At 39.9% G+C, this 27,871-nt stretch overlaps 1 protein-coding gene across 1 annotated transcript in view; it reads left to right on the forward strand.

Annotated features, from left to right (window-relative positions):
• Positions 1–27,457, forward strand: part of LRP12 (LDL receptor related protein 12) — a 35,647-nt gene extending 8,190 nt beyond the window's left edge. Inside the window, exons 2-7 of the mRNA XM_083749075.1 lie at positions 11,679–11,735; positions 18,433–18,568; positions 20,188–20,390; positions 22,026–23,124; positions 23,679–23,811; positions 24,784–27,457. Of these exons, the coding sequence (XP_083605201.1) occupies positions 11,679–11,735; positions 18,433–18,568; positions 20,188–20,390; positions 22,026–23,124; positions 23,679–23,811; positions 24,784–25,644 (2,489 nt within the window). The 3' untranslated portion in view covers positions 25,645–27,457. The remainder of the gene's footprint in view (positions 1–11,678; positions 11,736–18,432; positions 18,569–20,187; positions 20,391–22,025; positions 23,125–23,678; positions 23,812–24,783) is intronic.
• The last annotated feature ends 414 nt before the right edge of the window (positions 27,458–27,871 follow it).

The raw sequence follows: 27,871 nt of genomic DNA on the forward strand, positions 1-27,871 counted from the left end.
AAGGTCTGCAAGGCAGGGAGCAGATGTTCCAGGACTCACAGCTAAGATGGTTTCCTACAAGCATCTGGTTGGCCATTGTGAGGCAAGGTTGCTGGACTAGATAGGACAGGGGCCTGATCCAGCAGTGCTACTCTTCTGTTCTTCTCTTTCATTTTGTCTTGGCTTTCTCAAATCAACAACTTAAGAGTGGTTTTCAACCAGTTCTTAACTTACTTAATGATATACCTTTTTTCATGCACCACTATAGACTCCTTTCCAGTGTAGGAACAGAAATGTGAACTGTTGTAAATACCAATTGTAAATGTATACAAGGAGTTAACAGGAATAAAAATATTAAATTACTTCTGTTGACAAATGTAGCAAATGTAGAGATTGCTTGATGACAGAATAAGGCCAAATTATCTGGCAAGTAAAAATTGCATAGACAGGATGAAGAGTTAACTCAGTAGCAGGAAAAAATGAAACTAGAGTGGCTCAGGAAAGTTTTGGTGATACAAAGGATTCCAAGGAGGTAGCTTAATGCTATTTATAGAGGAAGGCAGTTCCATGGCAAAAGAGAATAAAGACAGTTGATTCATATCAAATTAACTTGCACAAAGCAGAGAATGTGGGAGACACAGAATAAGGGAAAACGTAGGACCGATTTCACAGGCTTGCTCCTAAAGGGAAGCCTCTTTGTGCTTCCACTGACTTCCAGTTCCCATACTAGTGTAAACATACCGTATTTTTCGCTCCATAAGACGCACCAGACCACAAGACGCACCTAGTTTTTGGAGGAGGATAACGGAAAAAAATATATTCTGAATCTCAGAAGCCAGAACAGCAAGAGGGATCACTAAGCGGTGAAAACAGTAATCCCTCTTGCTGTTCTGGCTTCTGGGATAGCTGCGCAGCCTGCATTCGCTCCATAAGACGCACACACATTTCCCCTTACTTTTTAGGAGGGAAAAAGTGAGTCTTATAGAGCAAAAAATACGGTAAATAATATTCTGTACATTGTTGTCTCTTTAAGAGATTAGTGTATAGAATTAGCGATTTGCCTCTGTCTCTTTCCTTTCTTGTGGTTGAAGAACTCCTTCTAGTCTATCCTCCTTACAGATTGAGAGCCACTGCCACCCACTCTCCTTCAAAGAAGTCCCAGCTTTTCCTTGTTAGAGAGAACAAGCTGTGATTAGTATTGAGGACATGGACAAAAATAGAGCTAAACTAGAAGCAGGAAAACACTTTCCATTTTTGTGCAGTTTGCTTTTCAGGGTGTATGGACCGTAGTTCCAAGTTTGATAATAAGTGGGAAAGAAGCAGTCTGGCAGACAACGTTTCAGTGACAGACATCCTCATACTGACAGAACTGGATGCCAGTATAGGCACACTGAAGTTTCTGTACAAGTGGTGCCTCATTAAGAGTATAATAGTGAATTGGTCAAAAGAGATATGATAAGAAAGATTAAAAGCTTGAAAGATTAGAACTTGACTTTCGTTGGAAGACAGAACATAGTTCAAAGACATAATGAGAGAGGTGTCATGAATGTAGCAAAGGTGTTAGCAGAGGCATTCTATATTGAACTGAATGAAGTGGGACAAGGGGAGGAACAAAATATAGCAATACTTTGGAGAATGGCCTAAGGGTACATTACAATATTACATTGCCAAAGGACAGTGTCTGGGATTCTGTTGTGAACTATTTCTCAAAGCAACAGCAGAATAGAAGCTCTGTAAGTCTCATAGGATGTTTTTCCCTTCTACCCATTCCCCATCTGACATAATATTGGAGTCCAGTTTCCATCTTTACAAGACAAAAAGATCAGCCAGAATGTATATGATTCCACCATGGAACTTGTTTTAGATTGTATGTGACCATTGCATATCATAGAATCATAGAGTTGGAAGAGACCACAAGGGCCATTGAGTCGAACCCCCTGCCAAGCAAGAAACACCATCAGAGCACTCCTGACATATGGTTGTCAAGCCTCTGCTTAAAGCCCTCCAAAGAAGGAGACTCCACCACACTCCTTGCAGCAAATTCCACTGTCGAACAGCTCTTACTGTCAGGAAGTTCTTCCTAATGCTTAGGGGGAATCTTCTTTCTTGTAGTTTGGATCCATTGCTCTGTGTCCGCTTCTCTGGAGCAACAGAAAACAACCTTTCTCCCTCCTCTATGTGACATCCTTTTATATATTTGAACATGGCTATCATATCACCCCTTAACCTCCTCTTCTCCAGGCTAAACATGCCCAGCTCCCTTAGCCGTTCCTCATAAGGCATCGTTTCCAGGCCTTTGACCATTTTGGTTGCCCTCCTCTGGACACGTTCCAGTTTGTCAGTGTCCTTCTTGAACTGTGGTGCCCAGAACTGGACACAGTACTCCAGGTGAGGTCTGACCAGAGCAGAATACAGTGGCACTATTACTTCCCTTGATCTAGATGCTATACTCCTATTGATGCAGCCCAGAATTGCATTGGCTTTTTTAGCTGCCGCGTCACACTGTTGGCTCATGTCAAGTTTGTGGTCAACCAAGACTTCTAGATTCTTTTCACATGTACTGCTCTCAAGCCAGGTGTCACCCATCTTGTATTTGTGCCTCTCATTTTTTTTTACCCAAGTGCAATACTTTACATTTCTCCCTGTTAAAATTCATCTTGTTTGTTTTGGCCCAGTTCTCTAATCTGTCAAGGTCATTTTGAAGTGTGATCCTGTCCTCTGGGGTGTTAGCCACCACTCCCAGTTTGGTGTCATCTGCAAATTTGATCAGGATGCCCTTGAGTCCATCATCCAAGTTGTTGATAAAGATGTTGAATAAGACCGGGCCCAAGACAGAACCCTGTGGCACCCCACTAGTCACTCTTCTTTATGATTAATTATTGTACGGTATGGTATGCTGGAAGTGACAGATGCATAGATACGATTCAGCATATTGAGCAAACATATTTTAAGTGATTATAGCTGTGTATAGTGTATTTAGCACTTGTGGGATGTTTTCAATATTATGGCAGATGGTAGTAAATTCAAAGGTAGCAAATTTCTAACAAGCATAAACTTTGAACTGAACTATTAAGAATTGGATTTAAGGGATTGTTGAAGACTCCACCTTAGCTATGTATTTATTTTGTGGCTTATTTAGTAAGTTGTAGATTAGGCACTTGAAAAAAAATCAGAGTAGCTGATTTTAATTTTATTCATAAGCTACTATCTTCAAAAGGCGAAATCAAAAGTTAAGTGAGGATGTCTGTTTTGGCATTCCTTTTGTTCAACTATTATATTAATTTATTTGCCAAGTTTAATTTTTTTTACTGTCAATCTAAGGTGGCAAAATCCCTTTTAGTATATATGTATTATCAATAATAGAATAATTGTGTGCAGGACTTGCTTGACCATGAAATGACTGAGGGCCCCACATTTATTGGGTCATTCAAGAAAAAGAATGATGTATTTTGAGACCTGCTGTACAGAGAACTTGACTTGGATTTGACACAGGTCCATTGTGGCTTACTAATTTTGAACCCAATTAAGTTTATAAAGTGCAGGGGAAAACTAAAGTACCATATAAATGTTTACTACTAGTAGTAATCACTGCAACTTGAATATGAGCATAAATAGCTTTAAAAAAATCATTAGGAACAGTCTGTCAGTGGATTCGTGCCAGAATAATCAAAAACACTTAAGAACTTTCATACAAAACACAGCTGCTGACTCAGGGTCAGCAGCTGACTCAGCAACTAATGGTAGTCTAGCTTAGCCACCATCCTGATCTCATGAAGTGTATTTCTGGTAACTGTATTCAGAGAATGCTGAACTAGATGAAGCATCAGTGTGATGCAGTGTGGCAATTCCTGTGTTATTATGATACATTTTGCAGAGAAAAGAGACTTCAATTTGGCAAGATAAAATCAGTGATTGGTATCCAGTTGTGATATCCACTGGCAGGAAGCATCTTTCAATGGAGTGGGAGGGGGGAGAGACATATTTCAGCAACTCTAAGCAATTTGCAATATAATGACATGTATAAAACTGTTACCTATATAAAACCAATTAAAAACAATTTCAATAAAAACTAATTTAAAAAACTGTAAATATAGAAATAGTTTTAAAACAACAATACATACATAAAAATTCAAATCCAGGACAGCTGACAACTGGGATAAAGATTTTAGAAGACTTATTGAAAAGCAGATGCTTCAACCAGTAGATGAGACACCATAAGGTACAGCCATGTGATTTTAACATCACAATGCATAATCTCTGTCTCGCTGAAGGAAAGAAACATCAATAGGGAAAGACTGGACTCTTCTGTAGAACCACTTCACATTTGTGTGAAAAATTAACTTGTTCCATCCTTTCAGTGTTTTGCTTTGCCCACTGAAAAATTCTTGCAGGTGCCCATGTGGAGAGATCTATGTGTGGTGTGTATGCAACAGAAGGAAGGAATGAGAATTTATGAGTGTGGTCTGTGAGAGAGAGACATATTTGAAGTGTGTGTGTTTCTGTGAGTGGTTGTGAGATGTATGAGTGTCTGCATGTGTGCAGGAGACAGTGTGTGATATGCGGACTGTACTTTCAAGTGTAATGGCAATGAAAATCTGTATTTCAAAAAAGTAAAATTTCTTTAGCTTCAAAAAGCTGTTGCATAATGGTAGTTCATCCATCTAGTCTTTAGTCATTGTCTGTAGTTACTAATTAGAACAAATGCTGTGTTCAGGGAGGCTCCATTAGCGAAAGTGCGCCTCAGGTTAAGAACGGACCTCCAGAACGAATTAAGTTCGTAACCTGAGGTACCACTGTATTGTCATGACTACATTTGTTAGTACTTCCTTCTGCACTTCCAGTTTAATGCTAAAACACAATGCCAGCACATAAAACTCTGGAGCCTTTTAAGGTTGTCTGTTAAGAAAATAATTCCCGTGGGAAACATGTCACAGTAAACCATGGTTTAGCAAACATTCAGGAGCAGGAAGGATCTGTAGCAAACCTCAGACTCATGAACGCTCAGCTCCCTCCACTTCCTGTACAGATGGGAGGAGGTCTTCAGCAGTGTTTACTTTCAGTTTCACTCACTTTAGGCTTTCTTTGTAATGTGGAACAGGGTTCATAGGTTATCCCTCAAAATACCTAATTTCAGTTTTGGAAACTGGCCATATCTGGGAATAAACTACTGTAGACAAGCTGAGATTCAGGAAAACTGAAATTCACTTCTGCTGAAGTTGTCATCCTGGAATTGGGAAATGGAAGTGTAGGTGCATGTGAGCTTGAGACATGCTGTGGCTTGTTCTTGCTTGTCCACATCTCAGTAAACAATGGTTTAGCATAACATGAACATGACCACCACTATAGCTTGCATAGCATTGGGCAGCATACAAGGTTTTAGTCAGTACCTGTACAGTTCCAAACTGCTTTCTGAGCCTCACATTACTTTTCCTATTGGTCACTCTCTGTAGCCTTTCCAATGGTTGTCGTTGTCGGCATCCTTCGGGGGTCAAGATGCCAGCTGGCTAGCCCCCAGCTGGATCATGCCCTTTCAGCCGTGACAAACCCCCGAACTCTGGTGCGACGTAAATCAGCGACTCAGACTTCAGAGCCTGAGCACACTATATCAGCAGAGCATACTGCGCAAACAGAAGAGGCAAGAGGCGAAAGGCTTGTGGAAACATACTAACAAGCTACGGATTTATTAAGCATAAATCAGGACAAAATAAATATGTCATCTCTCGTTCCGTTTCCTCAGAGAGAGAGGCAAAAGCAAAAGCTATACACAACGGAAGTTCCCAGCAAACTGTGCTGGAATGTAAACAGACATGTGACACGTAACAGTTCCATGTCTGCAACTAAAGGTGGAATGGACATTTTCAACAGTTGTATGTGTGCTACCTTAAACACATCTGAATACCTCTATACAGTACTTATCAAATTACTTAGGAAAAGCAGTGAAAAACATGTTGCTGAGAACTAGAAATTCATCTTGAGAAACTAGCTATACAAAGTCAGATGCTCATACTTCTGCTTTGATTCTTTGAGAATGCTTTGAAGTAGCTGATAAAGGATTGCCTAGAGGAAGCTGTGCAGTCTAGTCTTCTTGGCACACAGCAAACTAAAGTAATCAAAACTTGCTGATTTGATTCCAGATGATGAATCCTCTCTCACCACACACACATTTAAGAATAAAAACTCTCAGAACTCTTAACTGATTAGCAGTTTTTAAAAGTGACTCTTGCTGATAGCATGTTTTTCAACTGCAAGCTTGACAAATACTATTTTTTTGTATTCTTTACATTAATTAGCTATTTATTGATTTTCATAATGGTAAGTAAAATACAAGGGAAAATAAATTAAAGCCTTGTAAAAATGTGTGGGTGGTGCTGTGGGTTAAACCACAGAGCCCAGGGCTGGCCGATCAGAAGGTCGGTAGTTCGAATCCCCACGACAGGGTGAGCGCCCGTTGCTCGATCCCTGCTCCTGCCAACCTAGCAGTTCGAAAGCATGTCAAAGTGCAAGTAGATAAATAGTTACCGCTCCGGCAGGAATGTAAACGGCGTTTCCGTGTGCTGCTCTGGTTTGCCAGAAGCAGCTTAGTTATGCTGGTCACATGACCCGGAAGCTGTACGTCGGCTCCGTCAGCAGGTAAAGCGAGATGAGTGCCGCAACCCCAGAGTCATCTGCGGCTGGACCTAACAGTCAGGGGTCCCTTTACCTTTAAATATACAAAGGGAAGGGGCTACAATAACATTGCAACAACAAAAACAACAAGATTGTAACTATAACAAAATAATAAAAATGTCCAGGAGATAGAAAAAAACAGTTTTAAGTTTCCTATGTTTCCAAATACAATTCTGTCTTACACAGAGTCAGTCCATCTAGTTCCCAAACTTATTTGGCCTACTGCCCCCTTTTCAGAAAAAAAATCCTCAGTGCCCCCCTGGAAGATGAAACATGTACGAACAGTTTTTCAAAACTATGCTTTCACTGCCTCCTTATTTTTATTCAATGCCCCCTATTGAACCTGAGGATACTACTGCCCCCTGAAATGTTTCAGTGCCCCCCTCCAGGAGGCAGTATCATCCACTTTGGGAAACACTGATCTAGTTCAACATTGTGTACATTGACTAGCTGTGCCTCTCAAGGATTTCTGATAGGGTTTACTTCCAGCTGTGGTGGGAGATGCTGGGGCGAATTACACCTAGACCCTGCTCCATGCAAAGCTCTGCTACTGAGCTATAGTCCAACCCTGATATTATTCCAGATAAAACATCTGGCCAATGTGGCTCATGAGGAGTTTCTTTTAAACAGTTGTTTTAGCAAACCTATTTCAAGCAAACCTACCAGTAAAGCAGAGTCTGTAGTGTTCTTAATAAAATATGTAGTTTTGTTCAGTTCTTTTGACAAGCAAGTAATAGATCAAACTTCAAGTAACTTCAAACAAGTATTATATCAGTTTTGTTTAGAATAAAACTCACCGTTTTTTCTTTTAAAATTGTGTAATGCAGATTTTTATAGAATTTAAATTTTTTGAAGTAGATATTGCCCTCATAATTGGCAGCTGTATACACTTCAACAGCAAAATGCATTTTTAGATTTTTTTTTGTTTTGTCTAGGATTCTTGAATGTACAAGTTTCTGTGTGAAAAATGTCCCCAATGCATTAATTCTATAATATGAGGAATAGATTCTGACTTCGGTTTATGATTTGGGAGACAAGGAAAATTGTAAAATCATTGTGGGTGGCATGAGAGAATGCCGATACAGTGGTACCTCGGGTTACAAACGCTTCGGGTTACAAACCCCGCTAACCCGGAAGTAGTACCTCGGGTTAAGAACTTGGCCCCAGGATGAGAATGGATATCGTGCGGCAGCGGGAGGCCCCATTAGCGAAAGCGCCCCTCAGGTTAAGAACGGACCTCCAGAACGAATTAAGTTCGTAACCTGAGGTACCACTGTATTGTCATGACTACATTTGTTAGTACTTCCTTCTGCACTTCCAGTTTAATGCTAAAACACAATGCCAGCACAAGCATAGGAAGCTGGCAAGCCCTTCCTGAGCTGCTCAACTTTGCTGCTGAAGAAAAGCTTAGTGAACTGAGCTAGAAATATATACGTTGCTACAATTTCTATGCTTTTTTGAAACCCGTGGCAGTTCCTGAATTGGAACAACCTGGCTATGATAACTTATGCATTGGTAACCTCAAGTTTGAATTATTGCTCTATGCCCTGTATGGGGCTTCCATTGACGTTGGTCCAGGATCTGCAGCTGGTGCAGAACCTAGTGGCTAGGCTGACTGGAGCATCCAGCCACAAGGATATGATGCCATTGCTTAACGCATTGGACTGTCATAGCACTTGTTACTGAGTCAAGTAGCAACCAAAGGCAGGACCTTCTCTATAGTGGCACCCAGTCTTTGGAATCATCTCCTTCCTAGATGCCAGACAGGTACCAAGACCTCACTGAAGACTTATTTTACTCGAGTATTTGCTACTTCCGTTGCCTAGCTTTTAGTATTTCTGGTTTCCTGCTATGGATTTTTTAATTTTCTGGTTTTATTTGTATTGGTGTTTATGGTGATGGATGTAAACTACCTTGGAATTTTCAATGAAGAGTGATAGATAAATATGTCAATAGATTATTGTCAACAATCTACTTGAAACAAATATTTTCCAGCTGTGCTGTTCGATTTTGGCAGACATTCTCTTCTAAAAATTCACAATTGCTACTTCTGAAAATAGTTTACTAAGAAATGTGTATCTGGGAATTATTTGGTTTCTTTCTGGCTTATGCTAATTTTATTTGAACAGATTTCTGAATCCTTGTTTCTATTTAATAATAGTACAGATAGTGGTACCCATTTTGTACCCAGTAGAAGTTTTATGAATTTGTTTCCTGATGTTGGTTTGTGATATTGTCTACAAGTCTGCTATTTTTTGGTAGCTGATGTTTGCAGTGGTTTCACTTTCACACTGCACTTAATTTGCTTGACATCCTTCTGATGATTTACCAACATGTATGAATTATGAAAGTTTTCCAGTCTAATATCCTTGTCTTTAATCTGCAATATAAATAAGTTCATGCAAGCCAAAAATCATGTCACATCACATTCTCCCACAATGATATTACATAAGATTATTTTATTTCTAGATCTCTTTTGGCATTAGTGCTTATTTAGTGTAATTCCTTTGCTGAATTTTAGCTCTAGATTATTCTTCCAAATGCAGTGGTTTGTTTCTGTCTAAAAGCCCCCCCTTTTGGCACATTTCCTGTCCTATTTTTATATTGGATTCTGTCCATTAGATGTAATCAACCAAGTTGTGCATTGCAGGTATTAAAATGTGTGTCGGTAGTTGGAACGCTCTTGGATATGAATGCCATAAAATTCATAATTTTTATGGAAAATACATCTTTTTTATGTATCAGCCAAGTAATTTTTTATTTTTATTTTGCAAGTGTGCTAAGTATAGTCGCATACTTATTCGGAGTGAAGTCTGTCAGAATGAAGGTGGGTCAAAACAGTTTTGTTTGTTAAGAAAAAAAGTTAGGTTTAATGGAAAATCGACAGTACCAGTTACTACCTTATTTAGATTTCTAGGTGACCGCACTTCTTTCTGGGACTCAAAGAGTCTTGTTTGTCTCTTGTATATCAGTAACTGTGTGAAATACAGAAACTGTAACACAATGTTCGTGGTAGTTGCTTTAGGCAAATTTCCGTGTTCATTTCCAAGTAGCCCTTAAATGTGGGAGACCCTTCTGTAATTAGGAATAGTGATAAGTGAAATATTGTGTGTGGGTTGCCCCATTATAGGCCCTGTTCTGCCTGATAGCACATGGGACACACAACATGTTCTGCTTTTAGTGAATAAACAATGAGAGGGAAAGAAAGCATCCCCTAAAAGTGTCAGCCCTGATTACTGGTTCTACTATCAGAACACACTAAGGTAAGGGAATCTGGCTCTGCTTTTTACAGCAGAAAAGAGCAGGAGAAGCATAAGTTCTCTGGGAGGGAGCCTGGAAATTACAAGTGGGTTAGCGTAATGTCTGTCTGTAGAAAACTGGTAGAAAGTATCGTTGAATGACCGAGCAGTTGGTTAGAGTGTGGTGCTGATAATGCCAAGGTTGCAGGTTTGATCCCCATATGTGACAGCTGCATATTCCTGCATTGCAGGGGGTTGATCCTCAGAGTCCCTTCCAACTCTACACTTCTATGATTCCATGATTCTGTGGTAACATTACAAAAAATAAATGATGGATGGAAATTGTGTCCTAGGACACACTGCACTCCACATAGTAAAAGGGGATCTTCAAAGATAATGTCTGGGAGTCTTATTGAGTTATTATTATAGGCAGTGTGATATAGTGGTTAAAGAGTTGTACTAAGTCCTGGGAGACCAGAGTTCATATCCACATGCAGCCATGAGCCTCACTGGGTGACAAGTTCATCTCTCAGCCTAGCCTATGTATTTTTTTATTATTATTTATGCTGACGGTCCACCGAAGTCTCAGGCTCGTATTAAGACACGGCGATATAAGAAATAAAAATTATTTAATATTGAAAAAACAATATGCAGAATAAAATGCAGCTTGAACAGGCTGGAAGATAAGAGCCGGAATTACTGAGGCTGCAATTCTGTGCAGAGTAACTTTGGGGGTACTCATCACCTGTGCTGTTTTTCTAGAAAAAGAGGTGCTGGAACTCACTCTTATAATGACCATGGGACCCACCTCAGAGGTGCTAGAACCAAGTTCTAGTGAGTTCCGGCTGAAAAAAAAGCCCTGCTTCTCACTGAACTTGGGGAATTTGACCCCAAGAAACAGGGATGGCTTTGGGCTGCATCTCCGCTTTCTCCGCATCAGCCATATTTCATAGTGCACCCTTAGATACCACTATTCCAAAACTGTTGAGTTAAACAAACAAACAAATGCATGTTCTGGCTATCACCCAAGTGAAGACATGATCCTGGAAAGTAGACAGTGCACATAGGCAACTGCATATGTATTGGTTACCACCCGATTATTATTATTATTATTATTATTATTATTATTATTATTTATTTGTACCCCGCCCATCTGGGGCAAAAACTTCCCTAAACAGGGCTGCCTTAAGATGTCTTCTGAATGTCAGGTAGTTATTTATCGTGATTAATTATTAAGTGATTTAATACTGCTTTTCTACATAGCCAATGCTGCATGTTTGCTGGCCCTGTAATAAAGTACATTGTGGTTGTTTCACTGTGCTGGAGGGGGCCATTTTGGTTACTGAGGTTCTCTGCACCCCCTTCTGTTATCTTTATTTAACTCACTCTGCTAACCTCTGTTATTAGATGGGAGGGGAACAGAATTAGAAAAAATCTTGAAGAGAACTGGAAGAAGAAACTACTGGACTAATACATCTTAATTCCTTTAAAATCTTTTAGGAGGTAATCAAGCTCTGAAGCTGCCTAGGTTCTCCATTTAGCTTGCTCACTGTGTGACAAAGAAGCCATTTGTGTCTTGATTGTATAATCGTTTTATTCTCTTCCTCCCCGCCCCCGCCCGGCCTGGCTTTATTCTTCATTTAAAAATGTAGTGGAAGAAGCCTTGGGATGTAAAGTATTTGAATATTAAAAGTAGCTTGGTTTTTGTTCTTTTTCTTTTCTGTAGTACTATATCTGAAGAATTTTTACAAATTTTATCTTGGAAATTAGTTTATTCATTATGTTTAATTTTAGGAAACAGTGCTCTTGCAGAACGTTCTGAAAATGTGCATATTTCAGGAATCTCAACTGGTAAGTCATTTTTTTGTAATGTTTAAATTTCATGCATGACTTAAATAGTAAATATTGAAAGCCACCTGGTATCTTATGAAGAGATATTTGGCTATAAAAATTATTACTGCCTTTTGCAGCATGTAATAAGGAATGAAGCAACTGGAACATGGACACATTTTCATAAGATAAATTTGATACTTCCATGCTCATGAACAGATCATTCCTTTCTAATGCTTAATTATTTCACCATACAGACATTAAAGAGAAAAGTTAGCCTAACTTGATTTTTCCTACATTAAAGTTTTGTAAAATGAAATTTATTGAAAGATTATTTTAAAAGTATCAATAACACAAGCAGCTTTATTACACATTTTGTTTGATAAGACTTGAAGCAGCATCTGAAACTGCGGTTCACCTGATTACACAGTTTATACCATGAGTAATCTCACGTGGCACTAATGGAACCCTGGCAGAATCCTTACGGCTTGCGTCTCTTCTTTGCCAGCAGGAAAACAGGTGGATTGAATAGATGGCTGAAGGTCAGAACCTTTGTATGCTGTACATACTGCAAGCACATACGAAAGAATTGCTTGGATCCTAAGATTAGTTATTGTAAGGAGCTTTGGTGGGGTGGAAGTTGTAAAAAAACAATATTGTCCCTTTCCTCTCCTCTGCAGTCACCTGTGACTCTGGAATATCCTCTTTGGAGGGGCAGGGCTGGCCCTCCTGAAGAATGTGGTCTGGGGTGTGTGGGGAGCAAAATATGAAACCAGCATAAGGTGGAAAAGCCAATTTAAAGCTTCAACCTGACGTCTAGCATCTTGAATCCACCCCCAAAGGCCAGAGAAAAGAAACGAGTCTTTAAGACTGCTTGTTAAGGGTATTCTCTGGCTTCAGACAAATGCAAAAAAGCAGATTCTCCAAGAGCCAGTCTTTATCTAGCCAAAACTGCACCCCCAACCCCACAAGAGGCAGGTATCAGCTGACTGGCTTTGGGAACAGAAGTAAAAAATGAAGGTAAAAACCCTAATGTGTTTAACACCAAAAGCAGCCCAGTGAGGACTAAGGATGGGTAGGGACTGCAGAACACGGAATGTCTTGTGGGTGGGGAATGGAATAGCTGGCTGACTGAAACCCTGAAAAAAAGCACTACACACGACAACATTTTATTGCAGGCTGTGTGTGTGTGTGTGTGTGTGTGTGTGTGTGTGTGTGTGTGTTTTATATCTCCATAGCTCAAAAAGTTTTGTATTTAACCTTTGGGAAGGCCAAAGGCTCTTTCACTATGATAATTTTTCTTCCTTTCTTAACAAATTTAGGTGCCACCCTTCACCAGAAGGCAGTTTACAACATAATCAACAGCATAGCAATCATACAACACAAAAACTTCCTCAACAGATCTCGTAATAAAGGAGCAGTGTCAAACTGTTATAAATTTATTCCACTGTAGTTACAAAGCCTGCTGGAGGCCTAGTTTATTTTCAAAAAATGTACGATTAAAAGTTTAAGCTTCCACCAATTTCAATAATAATAATAATAATAATAATAGTAATAATAATAATTTTTATTATTTATACCCTGCCCATCTGGGTAAGTGGCATCTTCCGTTCCCTGTTGATGTGTTAAAATCCTATTTATCTGTTTGTTTGTTTGTTTGTTTGTTTGTTTGTTTGTTGCATTATAAATAACCTATAAAGCATGAATAATGATGTTGGTTGATGTTGGTGAAATTCAAAGAACTGTAGGGTTGCTTCTAGGTTCATTGATGCCTTTCGGCCTCCCTCCCCCCAAGCTCCCAAAAGCCAACCATGAGGGTCAAGATACCATTTCTGCATTTGACAAGAGTGTGAGGGAATGTAGCCAGAAGCAAAGTCTGTAAATTATTGTGTGCTTGAGGCATATGTATGGCTGGGTCTGCATCCTAGCCATTGTAAGATTTCTTACATAATATTTTTTTCTAAATAAAATAATTATATTATTTTAAGGAATTGTATACAGGTATGGACGCGGGTGGCGCTGTGGGTAAAAGCCTCAGCGCCTAGGGCTTGCCGATCGAAAGGTCGGCGGTTCGAATCCCCGCAGCGGGGTGCGCTCCCGCTGCTCGGTCCCAGCGCCTGCCAACCTAGCAGTTCGAAAGCACCCTCGGGTGCAAGTAGATAAATAGGGACCGCTTTCTAGCGGGAAGGTAAACGGCGTTTCCGTGTGCAGCTCTGGCTCGCCAGAGCAGCGATGTCACGCTGGCCACGTGACCCGGAAGTGTCTTCGGACAGCGCTGGCCCCTGGCCTCTTGAGTGAGATGGGCGCACAACCCCAGAGTCTGGCAAGACTGGCCCGTACGGGCAGGGGTACCTTTACCTTTACCTTATGGTTTGTGAGCTGTCTTTGTCGACATATATTGCATTCTAGTTGTTATAATTACACTACTTTAGTTGCACATTATGTAAGATAAATTGGTCTTTGGTGTGCTTCTTTTGCAGATTGCATATGCAAGTCTGACTTTCTAAAATCCTTATGTGAATTCTCTTATAAGCACAGCAGTAAAGATCACATGGAGATTTAAATTTCTTATCTATAACTGCATTGGCAGTTCTTTGTGAGTTCAGTAATTAACCCAGCCTTTATCATTCACACTTTTGAAGTTAATATTTTACAAAGCAGAAGGAAGTTGTCAGTAAAGGTGTCTTCCAAGGGTGTAAGCAGTAAGGAAAAAAAATCACGTCTTTCTTAAGCTCCCTTGTCTTGGAAACATAATATAACGATGACTGGTGTTTTGTATGTACATGCAGTTTGACCCTAGGAAAAGAATAGCAGCAGTGATTTAAATTCTGTTGTTGCAGTTTTATCCTGAGCACTTCTTAGATTCATAAGATATTTATTTAACTATATTTGTATACTACCTTTCCTCTCTGGCAGTGCACATGGTTCCCCATCCTTCTTTATATCCTCACAGCAACCTTGTGAGGGAAGTGAGAATGAGTGACTAGTCCAAGGTCATCCACTGAGCTTCATGGCTGAGTGGGATTTGAACCAACCACAAAACCGGGGTAGCATCACTGTCAAGCAAAAAAAGCACCAGCTATTTCAGCAGCGTCTGCATGCGCTGTACACCTGAGAAGTAGGTGGAGCTTTAGAGATCATAGTAGGGTGCAAGAGGGAAAGACAGTCTTTACTTTAAAAATCAGCTGAGTTCTTAACATAAATAGAATCATAGAGTTCGAAGGGATCCCAAGGATCAAGTAGTCCCAATGCCCTGCAATGCAGGAATATGCAGCTGGCCCTTACAGGATTGATCCTGTGACCTTGGCATTATCACCACTACGCTCTAACCAATGCTGGTAATACCTGCTGTTTACAGCCTTTTCCAGTCTGGTGAAATGCTGAACTGTTGTTGTGCTATTGTATGACTTCCAGAAAGCTTGGAGGTTATTTAAAACTACAATAATAGAAGCTCAGCTGTACTGTCGATTAAGAAGGGTACCACTCAATCCAATATGCCATTGTGGTTAACAAGCAGAAACAAGGAAGCTATTTGACAAAGAAGGCTTCCTTAGAAAATGGAAGTCTTTCCCAAGTAAAAGAGGATCTAGGAAATTATACACATATTAGGTTGATAGCTTGTTCTGGATAAACTGATTCAAAGCATTACTAATGGTAAAATTATCAAGCATATAGGAAAATAAGTCCTGTCTCACTAACCTATTAGAATTATTTGAGAGTGTCGTGAGTATGTGGATGTGTGACTCAGGGAACATTATATAGCTGGGGTAGGGGCAGACCTTGGTAATACTGCGCCCTGTGCACAGCCAAATTTTGACACACATTGCTTGGGGGCAATTGCTGAGCGAGTGCTAACTAGGCTTTGGGAAGGAGGAGGGAGGACTCTAGGACTCTGTCGAGCCCCTGCACCTCTTTCCCAAAGCCCAGTGCTTACTAGGCTTTGGGAAGCAGGCAGGCAGGAAATTTCCTAATCTAGCTATATACCGTATTTTTCGCTCTATAGGACGCACTTTTTCCCCTCCAAAAATTGAGGGGAAATGTGTGTGCGTCCTATGGGGCGAATGCAGGCTCCTTGGCTTCAGCGATAGCAACGCTAAGCCTCCGAAGCGCAGAGGGAGTGCTTCCTCCGTGCTCCGGAGGCTTCCCGTTGCTTTCGCTGAAGCCTGGATAGGGAGAGGTGTCAGTGCGAACCGACCCCTCTCTCCAGGCATCAGGGATAGCCGCCTGAAGGCCTTCGGAGCGCAGCGCAAGTTCCCGCTGCATTCCGGAGGCTTCAGGTTCCTTTCGCTGAAGCCAGGAGAGTCTTGCTCTCCCGGCTTCAGCAAAAGGAACCCGAAGCCTGAAGAGTGCAGTGGGAACTTCTGCTGCGCTCGGAAGGCTTCAGGGATAGGCACGCAAAGCCCCTCCGGCAGGGAGAGGTTGCGCGAGCCTAAAGAGGCTTGTACCATAGCCGCGTGCAACCCCTCCAGCAGGGAGAGGCTGCACGGGGCTAAAGAGGAAGCCAAAACAGCTAGCGGGATCCATCACGCTCGCTGCCTTGGCTTGTGCCATAGCTGCGCACAACCCCTCTGGCAGGGAGAGGTTGCGTGCAGCCTGTACGCTGCTCTTTGGGACCGGGGGGAGGGGAGATTTTTTTCCTTGAGTTCCCCCTCTAAAAACTAGGTGCGCCCTATGGTCCAGTGCGCCCTTTGGCACGAAAAATACGGTACTTCAGAATGTAAAATGTCACTATGCTATGGTTGGCGTGGCTGCCAGTAGGCAATCATGCTAACTGCGGCGTAGGCAATGGCAGCCCAGCCCGGGCAAGTTGTTTAATGAGGGGAAAGGAGCCAGGAGTGGAAAGAGCGGGGGGTGGGTGGGCGTTGAGAGGTGTAAATCAGGGGTCAGCAACCTTTTTCAGCCATGGGCCGGTCCACTGTCCCTCAGACCATGTGGTGCGCTGGACTATATTTTTTTTTTGGGGGGGGGGGAATGAACAAATTCCTATGCCCCACAAATAACCCAGAGATGCAGTTTAAATAAAAGCACACATTCTACTAATGTAAAAACACCAGGCAGGCCTCACAAATAACCCAGAGATCCATTTTAAATAAAAGGGCACATTCTACTCATGTAAAAACACACTGATTCCCGGACCGTCCGCGGACCGGATTGAGAAGGTGATTGGACTGCATATGGCCCCCGGGCCTTAGTTTGCCTACCCCTGGTGTAAATGGTGGAGAGTTGGAAGAGGAGCAGGGGGTAGGTGGGGTTGGCAAGTGTAGCAAGCAGGGATGCAGCCTCTAGTTTCACATATGCTGATGTGGTCTGAGCTGGCAGTGACTGACTAGGAAAGGGATCTTGCGCCACGGTGGGTAGCTCAGTGAATATCGAAAAGGGTATTGCAGAGCTGGAAAGATGCAGAAAAGGGCAACCAAAATGCTCAGAGAGCTGCTCCAAAACCATAAAGATTCTGCCAGGTTTCAGAATTGGCTGTAGTAACTTTAGAGGTCTGTTAAATCAAAGTGCTGAGCCTTTTCCAATTAAGTTAAATTCTAATTGATAGAGCTGGCTGAGAGACTGAACTGCAAGTCATGAAGTCCCAGATTGACTTGTGTGTCTTCCATATTCATTAAGTAGACTAGGAAAGCCACTTGCCCTCTGCTCCCAATCCCAGCACCTACAGTAATAACTCTTGTATTGTTTTATAAATGTATTTGCCATGAAGAAGAATCCTGCTTTTCTGTGTTTGAGATTTTTTTTAATGAGTTAGCTTTTATAATGTATGTTCAGTTTTAAAAACATAACTCCGTGACTTTTTTTTTAAAAGGGGGAAACATTTTGAGTGCCATGCATTGACATTTACATATATAAATGTTGATATTCTGCCTTTTTTGTTTTTGCAATATTTATCTGCTTTGTTTTATAACATGAATCTCAAGTAGGAGGTCGCTTTGTTTACATTCAGTCCTATGAATGTAGAATTCCAAAGAGTAATGGAATAAGAGCACCACCTAATGGGTGACTAAACGAAAATAATAAATCTTCTGTAAAAACCTATCACTCCTGCTGAACTGATGGAAAATCTGACTTTTAAATTTTGAGGCTTTTCCCCCATTTTTTAGAATTGTCATATTTTATTAAGCAGAAACCATTTTTATTTTCTTGCAGATAACAAAATAATTCTTCATAATGGAAAACCGTAAAGTCGCTCATTGTGTCAATATTTTATTTACTTGCAGATTGTTCCCTTTACATACAACACCTTTCCTGCATTGGTATATTTTCTGTCATTTGTGGAAGAAGCAGGCATATATGCTTTTCCAAGTGTTTGCAAGCTGCTGCAGTTGTATTCATTTTGTTTACATGTCATGGCTGATTTGCCCATTTTACTTTCTGCTCTTTATAATACAGGCATCCATATACTGTGTGTTGGATTTTTCTGCAGAATAAAAGCATGAATAATTATTCAAATCTATAAATATACTTTGCTGGAAAAAGATATCATTGCAGTGCTTTGCCACATGATCCAGTTGCTCATAAACCTCTACTTTTTTTTAAAAAAAGAAATGATTGGTTTTTATTTAATTTGTGTTATATAACAACAGTGTTTTGCATCTTCATTCAGATGAACCCATCTTCCAAGGAATGGTGTGTTCTTGCACTAAACTTTTGGAACTGTTTGTAAATCTGCAAAAGTGCATCTATAACTAAAGACATCAATTTATATATTTTTCAGCTTGTGGAGATATCCCAGAACAAATTAAAGGTCCAAGTGGGATCATCACTAGCCCAGGTTGGCCTCTTGAATATCCAGCAAGATTGAATTGTAGCTGGTATATCCGAGCAAACCCAGGTGAAATTATTACAATAAGGTAATTTGGGTGCTGTACTTTATAAATATATTGTGGGAAATGTAAGCAATTGTCTAAAAAAAAATGTACATGTTTTACTAAATGTAAATTTAGTCCTTGTAAACATTCCATTTTCTAATTTTATTCTGCTTCTTGACTTTATTGAATTAAATAGCCAGATATATAGCAGCGCTAAATTATGTCTGAGTGTCAGATCTTAAAACTAAAATTTGGTTATGGGTGTCTGGGAGCATTTCATTGAATTTTACATACTAGGTTCTATAGGGAATACTTAATATGATCCGAAGGTTTAGGAAATATATGTTTCCTATATAGAAACTTATGGCAGGATCCAAAAAAGGTTGCTTAGGCTCATTCAAGGACTTTTACTAGCCTTGTGAACTTGTGACTTCTTTCTCATGAAAAAGTCAATCCCCATGCAGTCACAAACTGCTTTTGAAAGTCCTCTTTTTCAGTACAAGCAAACAAAAACACACAACAGTTTGTTTGTGCCTCTTCTGCTATTTGAAAATATCAAGGTTAAAATTCCTTGTGGAAGTAGTTTCTCTAGGTTGGATCCAAAAGTGCCTTTAGGAATACAGGAGGTGTCTTCCATGCATGTAAGTGCTGCACTAAACCTCTCAGTTAAAGTAGCACAGAAGCTTTTGCATTGTTGGTTTTGCTACCTGCAACTTGGAAATTCCTGTCAGGGTTGAAGAGCAGAGTAGAAATACCGTATTTTTTGCTCTATAAGACGCACCTAGTTTTTGGAGGAGGAAAACAAGAAAAAAAATATTCTGGATCTCAGAAGCCAGAACAGCAAGAGGGATCGCTGCGCAGTGAAAGCAGCAATCCCTCTTGCTGTTCTGGCTTCTGGGATAGCTGCGCAGCCTGCATTCACTCCATAAAACGCACACACATTTCTACTTACTTTTTAGGAGAGAAAAAGTGAGTCTTATAGAGCAAAAAATATGGTACTTGGAAGTTAACAGGGCTTTGTTTCAGCTGGAACTGAGTTCCAGCACGTCTCAGGTAGGCGCCATTGGCATTACAAGAGAAAAAGGGAGGCACGCATAGTGAGTTCTGGCACCTCATTTTTTAGAAAAATAGCACTGGAAGTAAATAAAACAAATGCAAATAGAAGCTAAATTGGAATATGTTCTTTCACTTGTAAACTCTTGTGCCTGTGGAAGCATGCAACTTGCTATAGAACCTATGATATGAAATGTGGTATTTGACAATAGTGTTTCAGGTTGCCATTTAGGAAAAGGGCACAAAAAAAAGATGTATATATGAGAAAAGGTTAAAACGTCTGTGCATTGGCTCTGATTTTAGTGGCAAGCGAGAAGCTGAGAAAGAGAGAAAAGAGTCTTCCTAATATACAAATACATGTAATAGATGTATCATATCAGTAGTTCATATTTAGAAATAATTAATAATAATTATCTGTGCTGGATTAAAAACTGTTAAGATTTTGAAATGTATTTTTCCAATTGGGGAGGTAAAAATTAGGTCTTGTTGAACTTCATTGTCTGTCAAAAATTTAAGGATATGTATATTAAATAGTTGTTTGTTAAGGGATTATACTAATATTTAACAGCAACAAAAAAGAAATATAACTCATTATTTACCTTGTGTAGTTTTCAGGATTTTGATGTTCAAGGATCACGGCGATGCAGTTCAGATTCCCTGACGATAGGGGCATACAAAAACATGGAAAATTATAGAGTGTGTGGGTCTTCTATTCCATCTCCATATATATCTTCACAGGACCATGTTTGGGTCAGATTTCATTCAGATGATAGTATATCACGAAAAGGATTCAGACTGACTTATTTTGCAGGTAAACTTTAAATGTTGTAATTAAACATTTTCTAGATTTAGGGGCAAATCTTTTCAGCGTTTTTTTTTAAAAAAAACAAAACAAACCACGGTGCATCAATTAATGGAAGCTTAAGAAAGAGATGATGGTTATTAATATTCTTTTTATTTTAAAAAATGTAGAAAGTAGGACTGCAGTTGCTAACATCCATACGTTGCCATTTCAGACCCATTGTAGAGACATTTGAAACACTACTTAAGGCATTTGTAGTAGGTATATTGAAAATATTGACAACTGTTCTAAAGCTCAGAAAATGAACCCAGTCCTCCAAACAACTTTCTAGAGAGACACACCAGATTTTATGCAGTAGATCCTTCACTCTTGATGGGACATGTTATACATTTTCATGCACTCTTCATCCATGAAAGAACATGCAAACATGTTATGGGGTACAAAATGTTAATCAGCCAAAGGCCTGGTTATAGAGCAACATTTTCACCTGGTGCCTAAAGATGTACAGTGGTACCTCGGGTTACATACGCTTCAGGTTACAGACTCCGCTAACCCAGAAATAGTATCTCGGGTTAAGAACTTTGCTTCAGGATAAGAACAGAAATCGTGCAGCAGTGGTGCAGCGGCAGCAGGAGCCCCCATTAGCTAAAGTGGTGCTTCAGGTTAAGAACAGTTTCAGGTTAAGAACAGACCTCCATAATGAATTAAGTACATAACCAGAGGTACCACTGTACAGTATAACGAAGCCATTACAGAAGAAGGCCTATTCTTGTGTTGCCACCCTCTGAACCTCTCATGAAGGAAGCACACAAAGAAGGGACTCGGATGATGATCGCAGAGTCCAGGTCATAGGGAGAGGCCGTCCTTGGGGTATTGTGGTCCTATATAAATAAAACCGTATGGAGCTGCTCAAACTGTGTGGTTGTTTTTTTTACACCAGTATAGTTCATATTGTTCCAGATAAACTGTTAAAATACTATTTCCAGCTGACTGATTTTTATTGATTAGTGCAGGGCTAGCCGACATAGTGCCCTCCCGAAGTTGATGTGCTGCAGCTCACACCATCCCAGATAACTGGCCAATCCTGGCTGGGGCTGATGGGAATTAACAGTCCAATAACATCGGGGGGGGGCATCTGTATTGGGTCCCAGTACATTTCAGAGCACAATTCAAAGTGTTAGCGTTGTCCCAAACAGCCTTGTCTCTGTATACCTGGAGGAGTGTCTTTGTCCCCAGACACTGAGGTCCAGTTTCTGAAGGCCTTCTGGCAGTTCCTTCACTGCGAGAAGTGAAGTTACAGGGAACCGGGCAGAGGGCCTTCTCGGTAGTGATACCCACCCCATGGAACACCCTCCCATCAGATGTCAAACATAAACAGCTGCACAACTTTCCAAAGACATCTGAAGGCAGCCCTGTATCAGGAAGTTTTAAATGTTTAATGCTTTGTTGTGTTTTTATTATGCTGGAAGCTATCCAGAGTGGCTGGGGCAACCCAGTCAGATAAGTAGGCCATTATTATTATTATTATTATTATTATTATTATTATTATTATTATTATTATTATTATTGGCATGACACTGTAAGATAAACAAGTAATAAATGTAAAAGTGGGCATATGAGAATTTCTTTAATGTTCATTTTTAGGGAAATCCAGCGAACCAAGCTGCGACTGTAACCAATTCCATTGTGCTAATGGGAAATGTATTCCAGAATCTTGGAAATGCAATGACATGGATGAATGTGGAGACAACTCTGATGAAGAAATTTGTGCCAAAGCTAGTCCTCCAACTGCTGCTTCCTTCCAGCCATGTGCATACAACCAGTTCCAGTGTCTGTCTCGTTTCAATGTTTACACTTGCATTCCAGAATCCTCAAAATGTGATGGAAACCTTGACTGTCTTGACTTGGGAGATGAAATAGACTGTGGCATGCCAACATGTGGGCAGTTGCTGAAATATTTTTATGGTACTTTCAATTCTCCCAATTATCCAGACTTTTATCCTCCAGGGAGCAACTGCACATGGCTGATAGACACTGGGGACCACCGCAAAGTTATTTTGCGTTTCACTGACTTTAAGCTTGATGGTACCGGATATGGGGACTATGTCAAAATATATGACGGTTTAGAGGAGAATCCACGCAAGCTATTGCGTGTTTTAACTGCTTTTGACTCTCATGCCCCTCTTACAGTTGTTTCTTCTTCTGGTCAAATCAGAGTGCATTTTTGCGCTGACAAAGTGAATGCAGCAAGAGGATTTAATGCTACCTATCAGGTTGATGGCTTCTGCCTGCCGTGGGAAATTCCATGCGGTGGAAACTGGGGTTGTTACACAGAGCAGCAGCGCTGTGATGGCTATTGGCATTGTCCAAACGGAAGAGATGAAACAAACTGCACTATGTGCCAAAAGGAAGAATTCCCTTGCTCTCGGAATGGTGCCTGCTATCCACGCTCTGATCGCTGCAACTACCAGAACCACTGCCCCAATGGCTCGGATGAAAAGAATTGCTTCTTCTGCCAGCCAGGAAATTTCCACTGCAAAAATAATCGGTGTGTGTTTGAAAGCTGGGTTTGCGATTCCCAAGATGATTGTGGTGATGGTAGTGATGAAGAGAATTGCCCGGTTATTGTACCCACCAGAGTAATAACTGCTGCTGTCATTGGAAGTCTTATTTGCGGGCTGCTCCTTGTCATTGCACTGGGATGCACTTGTAAGCTGTATTCTTTGAGAATGTTTGAACGAAGGTAAGATTTTCCGATTACAAAAGAAAAGCTGCTATTTTATTGTTCCCGATTAACCAGAAAATACTGTCTAAACAATTGTCTGTGGGTGGCTACTTTCATTGAGGAATGCTAGACATTTTCTTTACCGTTCAAAAAAGTTGTCTTAGTACGTAGCTATAAAGCAGCATGGCTGTGAATGCTTCAGATATTCAGGGGGTCTTCCAGTGCCTTCAAATAGGAGTTTGATTAGACTTAAGTAATTAACGCTAGTAATTCAAATTGGATTCACATATTATATAGGTAACAAGTTTGTGCAAGCACAGTTCTTCCTTCCGTAAAATTGTATGAGGGTTGTTATCAAACTGTTAGGGCTGTTGTTATTTAGTAAATTATTATTGTAGCACCATCAGTGTGCATGGCAATTTAGAGGATAAGGGGATAGATGCCTCCCCCCATGAGACTGCAGTCTAAAATTTGACTCCAATGAAACAACAGAGAAAGAAATCACTGATACAGTGGTGGCGCTCTTATTATCTATGAAAACTAAGTTGCAACCTGTTTATGTTCTTAAATAGATCTTTTGAGACACAGTTGTCTAGAGTCGAGGCTGAGTTGTTAAGAAGGGAAGCACCTCCTTCCTATGGACAGTTGATTGCTCAGGGCTTAATTCCACCAGTTGAAGACTTCCCTGTTTGCTCACCAAATCAGGTAAGAACTTTCATATTAACTAAAAATAGATTACTATGAATAAGAAGTATAAAATCACAAAGTACTGGATCAGTTAGCTAGCCAAATGCCTTATTGCAGCAGTTTCTGCTCACTTTCAACAAGTTGATAAAAACTTTTTGCAGATCTTTGAATCCCAGTCTCAATGTGGTAAGTGCTTGTGAAAAAAAGTTACTGTGTACAGCACAGCATCTGTTGACACACTATGTTTTAACACCACATGGTGGCGCTTAACAACCTTGTCTAAGACTCCCTAATTAATACTGTAGCTTGAAATTCAGTGATCGCTCTTAATTCTTACACAAAACACGGGCAAGCTGTTTCTCTTCCTTGGTCATAAATCTGTGTCATCATATAAGATTGTTTTTGTATTGTCACTGGATATAGCTTTCTGCAGTACAAAGTATTTTTATTGTCACCAGAATAAAAACATACTTGGTTGGAAGTCAGGTTTTTTAAAAAAATAAAATATAATGGGTATATCATCAAACTCCACATTAGGAAATTTTGCCCTGCCTTTCTTATCCAAAAGCATTTAAGGAATTGGTAAGCAGCAACTTAATCCAAAATCACTTTAAAAGCAGGCTAGTGATTTGGGGTACCTAAATGTGGATCAGTATAAGTAATTTTGCTCACTTGATAAATGCTATAAATGGGTGCTTAATTTACGAAATGTATTAGATACATGTCATGTGTGTATATTCATATTTTTATTTTGAGAGATTTAAATGTAAACAAAAAAGAACATAAGCACTGTCATTGAACCCAGTCCTCAACTGTTAACAAAATGATTCTCACATACGTATTTAACTGAAGAACAGTCAGAAGACTTAGATTCTAGACTTGCTTGTTGCCAAATTGAATGAAGCTTATCTAGAAAGCTCCTTATTGCATTTTCCCCCAAGTTGTTGTTTCTTCATAGCATCTGCCTTACCCGTGCCTTTGTTTTCACAGGCTTCTGTTTTAGAAAATTTGAGGCTAGCAGTGAGGTCTCAGCTCGGATTTACCTCTATCAGGCTTCCAATTGCGGGCCGGTCAAGCAATATTTGGAACCGAATCTTTAATTTTGCAAGATCTCGCCATTCTGGATCCCTGGCACTGGTTTCCTCAGACGGAGATGACATTGCCAACCCGAATGCTAGCAGAGAAGGTGAAAGAAACGGCTCTCACCGAAACCTCTTTTCAGTAGAGTCTGATGATACAGACACAGAAACTGAACGAAGAGACACAGCAGGTGCCGTTGGTGGCGTTGCTGCTACTTTGCCTCAGAAGGTCCCTCCTGCAACAGCCGTCGAAGCAGCTGTTGTCTGTGGAGCTTCCTCAGCTCAGAATATCAGCAGCAGTTCGGACGGTGGAAGAGAAGCAGCGAGCGTGGAACCCCCGAGTTCCAGTCCAGGGCGCCACCAGTTCTCCAGTGCACTTAGTCGTATGACTCAAGGGTTACGTTGGGTACGCTTCACTTTAGGGAGGTCGAGTCCCGTCAGTCAGAACCAAAGTCCTTTGAGACAGCTTGATAATGGGGTGGGTGGAGGAAGAGACGAAGATGATGATGTTGAAATGCTCATTCCCGCTTCTGATGCGGCGTCAGACTTTGATGCGAATGACTGCTCAAGACCTCTTCTTGACCTCACCTCAGAACAAGGACAAGGGCTTAGGCAGCCTTACAGCGCGGCACATAACGGGATGCGCTCCTGTAATCGAGATGGCCCTTGTGAGCGCTGTGGAATTGTACATACTGCCCAGATACCTGACACTTGCTTAGAATCAGCACTGAAAAACGAAACTAGTGATGATGAGGCTTTGCTACTTTGTTAAGTCTAGTTTGAGTGGGTGGAAATGTATGTAAGTTGGAGCAATATTGGTGATTGTTTTGTACTTCATAATTAAGGAAAAAAGCAGTTTGTGGTTTTGTTTTTTTCATTTCAAAAAAGAATCCAGGGCAAATCATGGGACTTAAGATGTTCTTGTGCATGACTGAATGAATATTTGTCATACGGGCAACTAAAACAAATGTTTTCCCAGGTCAATATACGTAATGTACACCTGTTGCTATTTGGTTATTTAATGGTCATCCTCTGAGGGCTTTTCAAAGAAACTCCTTTTTCTATTATTAGTATTCTTAAAGCAAGTGCAAGGAAGTGACTGCAGACAGAATACCTTTGTAATTTGTGAAACACACTAGCAACAAAAAAATTTCCTTCCAGTAGCAACAGATGAGCTTTGTGGAGCCTCTCAAAATGTTCAGGCTTGTCTGAACATCTGCGTTTAAAGTGTTGCAGAGGTTTGCATCTGTAGCCAGTCCCTTACCCAAACTTTAAAGATTAATGCAGAATGAGGTAATATGAGAAGCCCTCTTGTGTCAGATAGTTTAAACATGATGGTGTAATTTAGAACAGAAACTTAGCTGCTCAACCACTTATGTCTGCCTGCCACTCACTGCAGGTTGTCAGGCTAGTTTGTACAAAATATTTATTCCTTTTTGAAATCAAAACCAACGTACTTTTGCCAATATAATTTTAACTGAATATACTAAATGCTGATTATTGCAAAAAGTATTCTTTTTCTCTCTTGTGGTTTATAATATATTTGTCTAATTACTGATTGTCATCATGCCGAACTTTTTCAGAAGGAAGAGAGACTTTCTCCAATACACTATATATTTTTTTCTTTTAGAAATTCAAACAGCAGTTAACTTAGATAAAACTGATGGCAAAAAAATCTTTTGTAGCTTTTATAACATTGACTTTAATAAGTTGGTCTAGTATGGTACAACCAAATAAGGTGTAAAAATTCAGAGTAATTTTTCATCTATCTTTGAAGATAGATATCCGAAGCAGTTAAAATATGCATTTAATTCTTGTATATAATGTGTTTTTTAAAGCTGAGATAGGTACCTATAACTCTAGAAAATATGTTCCAACTGCTAATGGATCTTCTCCCTAATAGGGTTTAAATTTGTCTGGTCTAAAGGGATTTGCACTAAAACTAGTTAAGGTCTCTAAAGAGCTTAGTGCACAAGCACTATCACTTTAAATACTAGTCTCTAATACTGCAATGAAATATATATAAATATCTAAAAAAAATATTTCCATTGCTCTGTTTTTGGGTTCTTGCTTTCTTCTGTTGTTTGTTGCTGCAACTGAATTTGCTTTACTAATTTCCTATTTATTCGTTGTATTTAAAAAGCTGGTTTACCTGGCATCAGTTTGCGCTTTTTTTAAAAGAAAAAGAAAAAGAAATATTCAGTATATTTCAAGGTTTTTATTTTTGTTACATCACATTTTGGCTGCAAAACACACCAGTGGGGAGAAAACATTCATAGTTTCCAGTTTTGTGACCAGAAAGTGGTTGTTGTTGCTACTAAATGATATCAAGAAATCCATCTTTTGAGAAGGTAAAGATTGTCAATTGCTGTTATATTTATTCTTTGCCAGTCTAAGTAGGCTTAATGATTTAGTATGAAAAATGTATTTGTGTGTGACTGTATGCTATTTATTAAATTTTCCATACATTGCTGAATGTCATTTTTAAAGCATGTTTAAAGTCTTGTGGATTTCTTGTTGTGTTATGCTGTCAGAAAAAAACTGGCAATGTTTTAAGATGTATCAAATTAAAAAATCTTACTATGTATTGAGGTACTTTGTAAAGAGAAACCTGAAGGTATATTAGTTTTCTATTTTTGTAGTTTTTAAAAATAAAAATAAAAATACACAAATAGAAAACATGGTATAAAAAGAGGGCTGCTGCAGTTATCATTATACCATACCAAGAATGGTATGGTATTAGTGTCCAAATCATTCACTTTGTACACAAGCTCTATGCCTTTGCACACAATATAGACTTTACAGTAGCACCCAGAACAATATTTGCTGAGCATGAAAAATTTGCAGGCACAGAAGGGAAAAAAACTATTTGCTAACAGCAGAAGCAGCAGCGGCCAAACTAGTAATTCCCAAGTAGGGAAAAACAGAAATTATTTCGCTATAAAGTAAACAGAAAAAATGTCATAGTGCTCAGCACATAAAGGTCACATCAGATTTCC

Source organism: Podarcis gaigeae (genome assembly GCF_964106915.1).
Source record: "Podarcis gaigeae genome assembly, chromosome: 7".
In the NCBI taxonomy this organism is placed as follows: Eukaryota; Metazoa; Chordata; class Lepidosauria; order Squamata; family Lacertidae; genus Podarcis; species Podarcis gaigeae.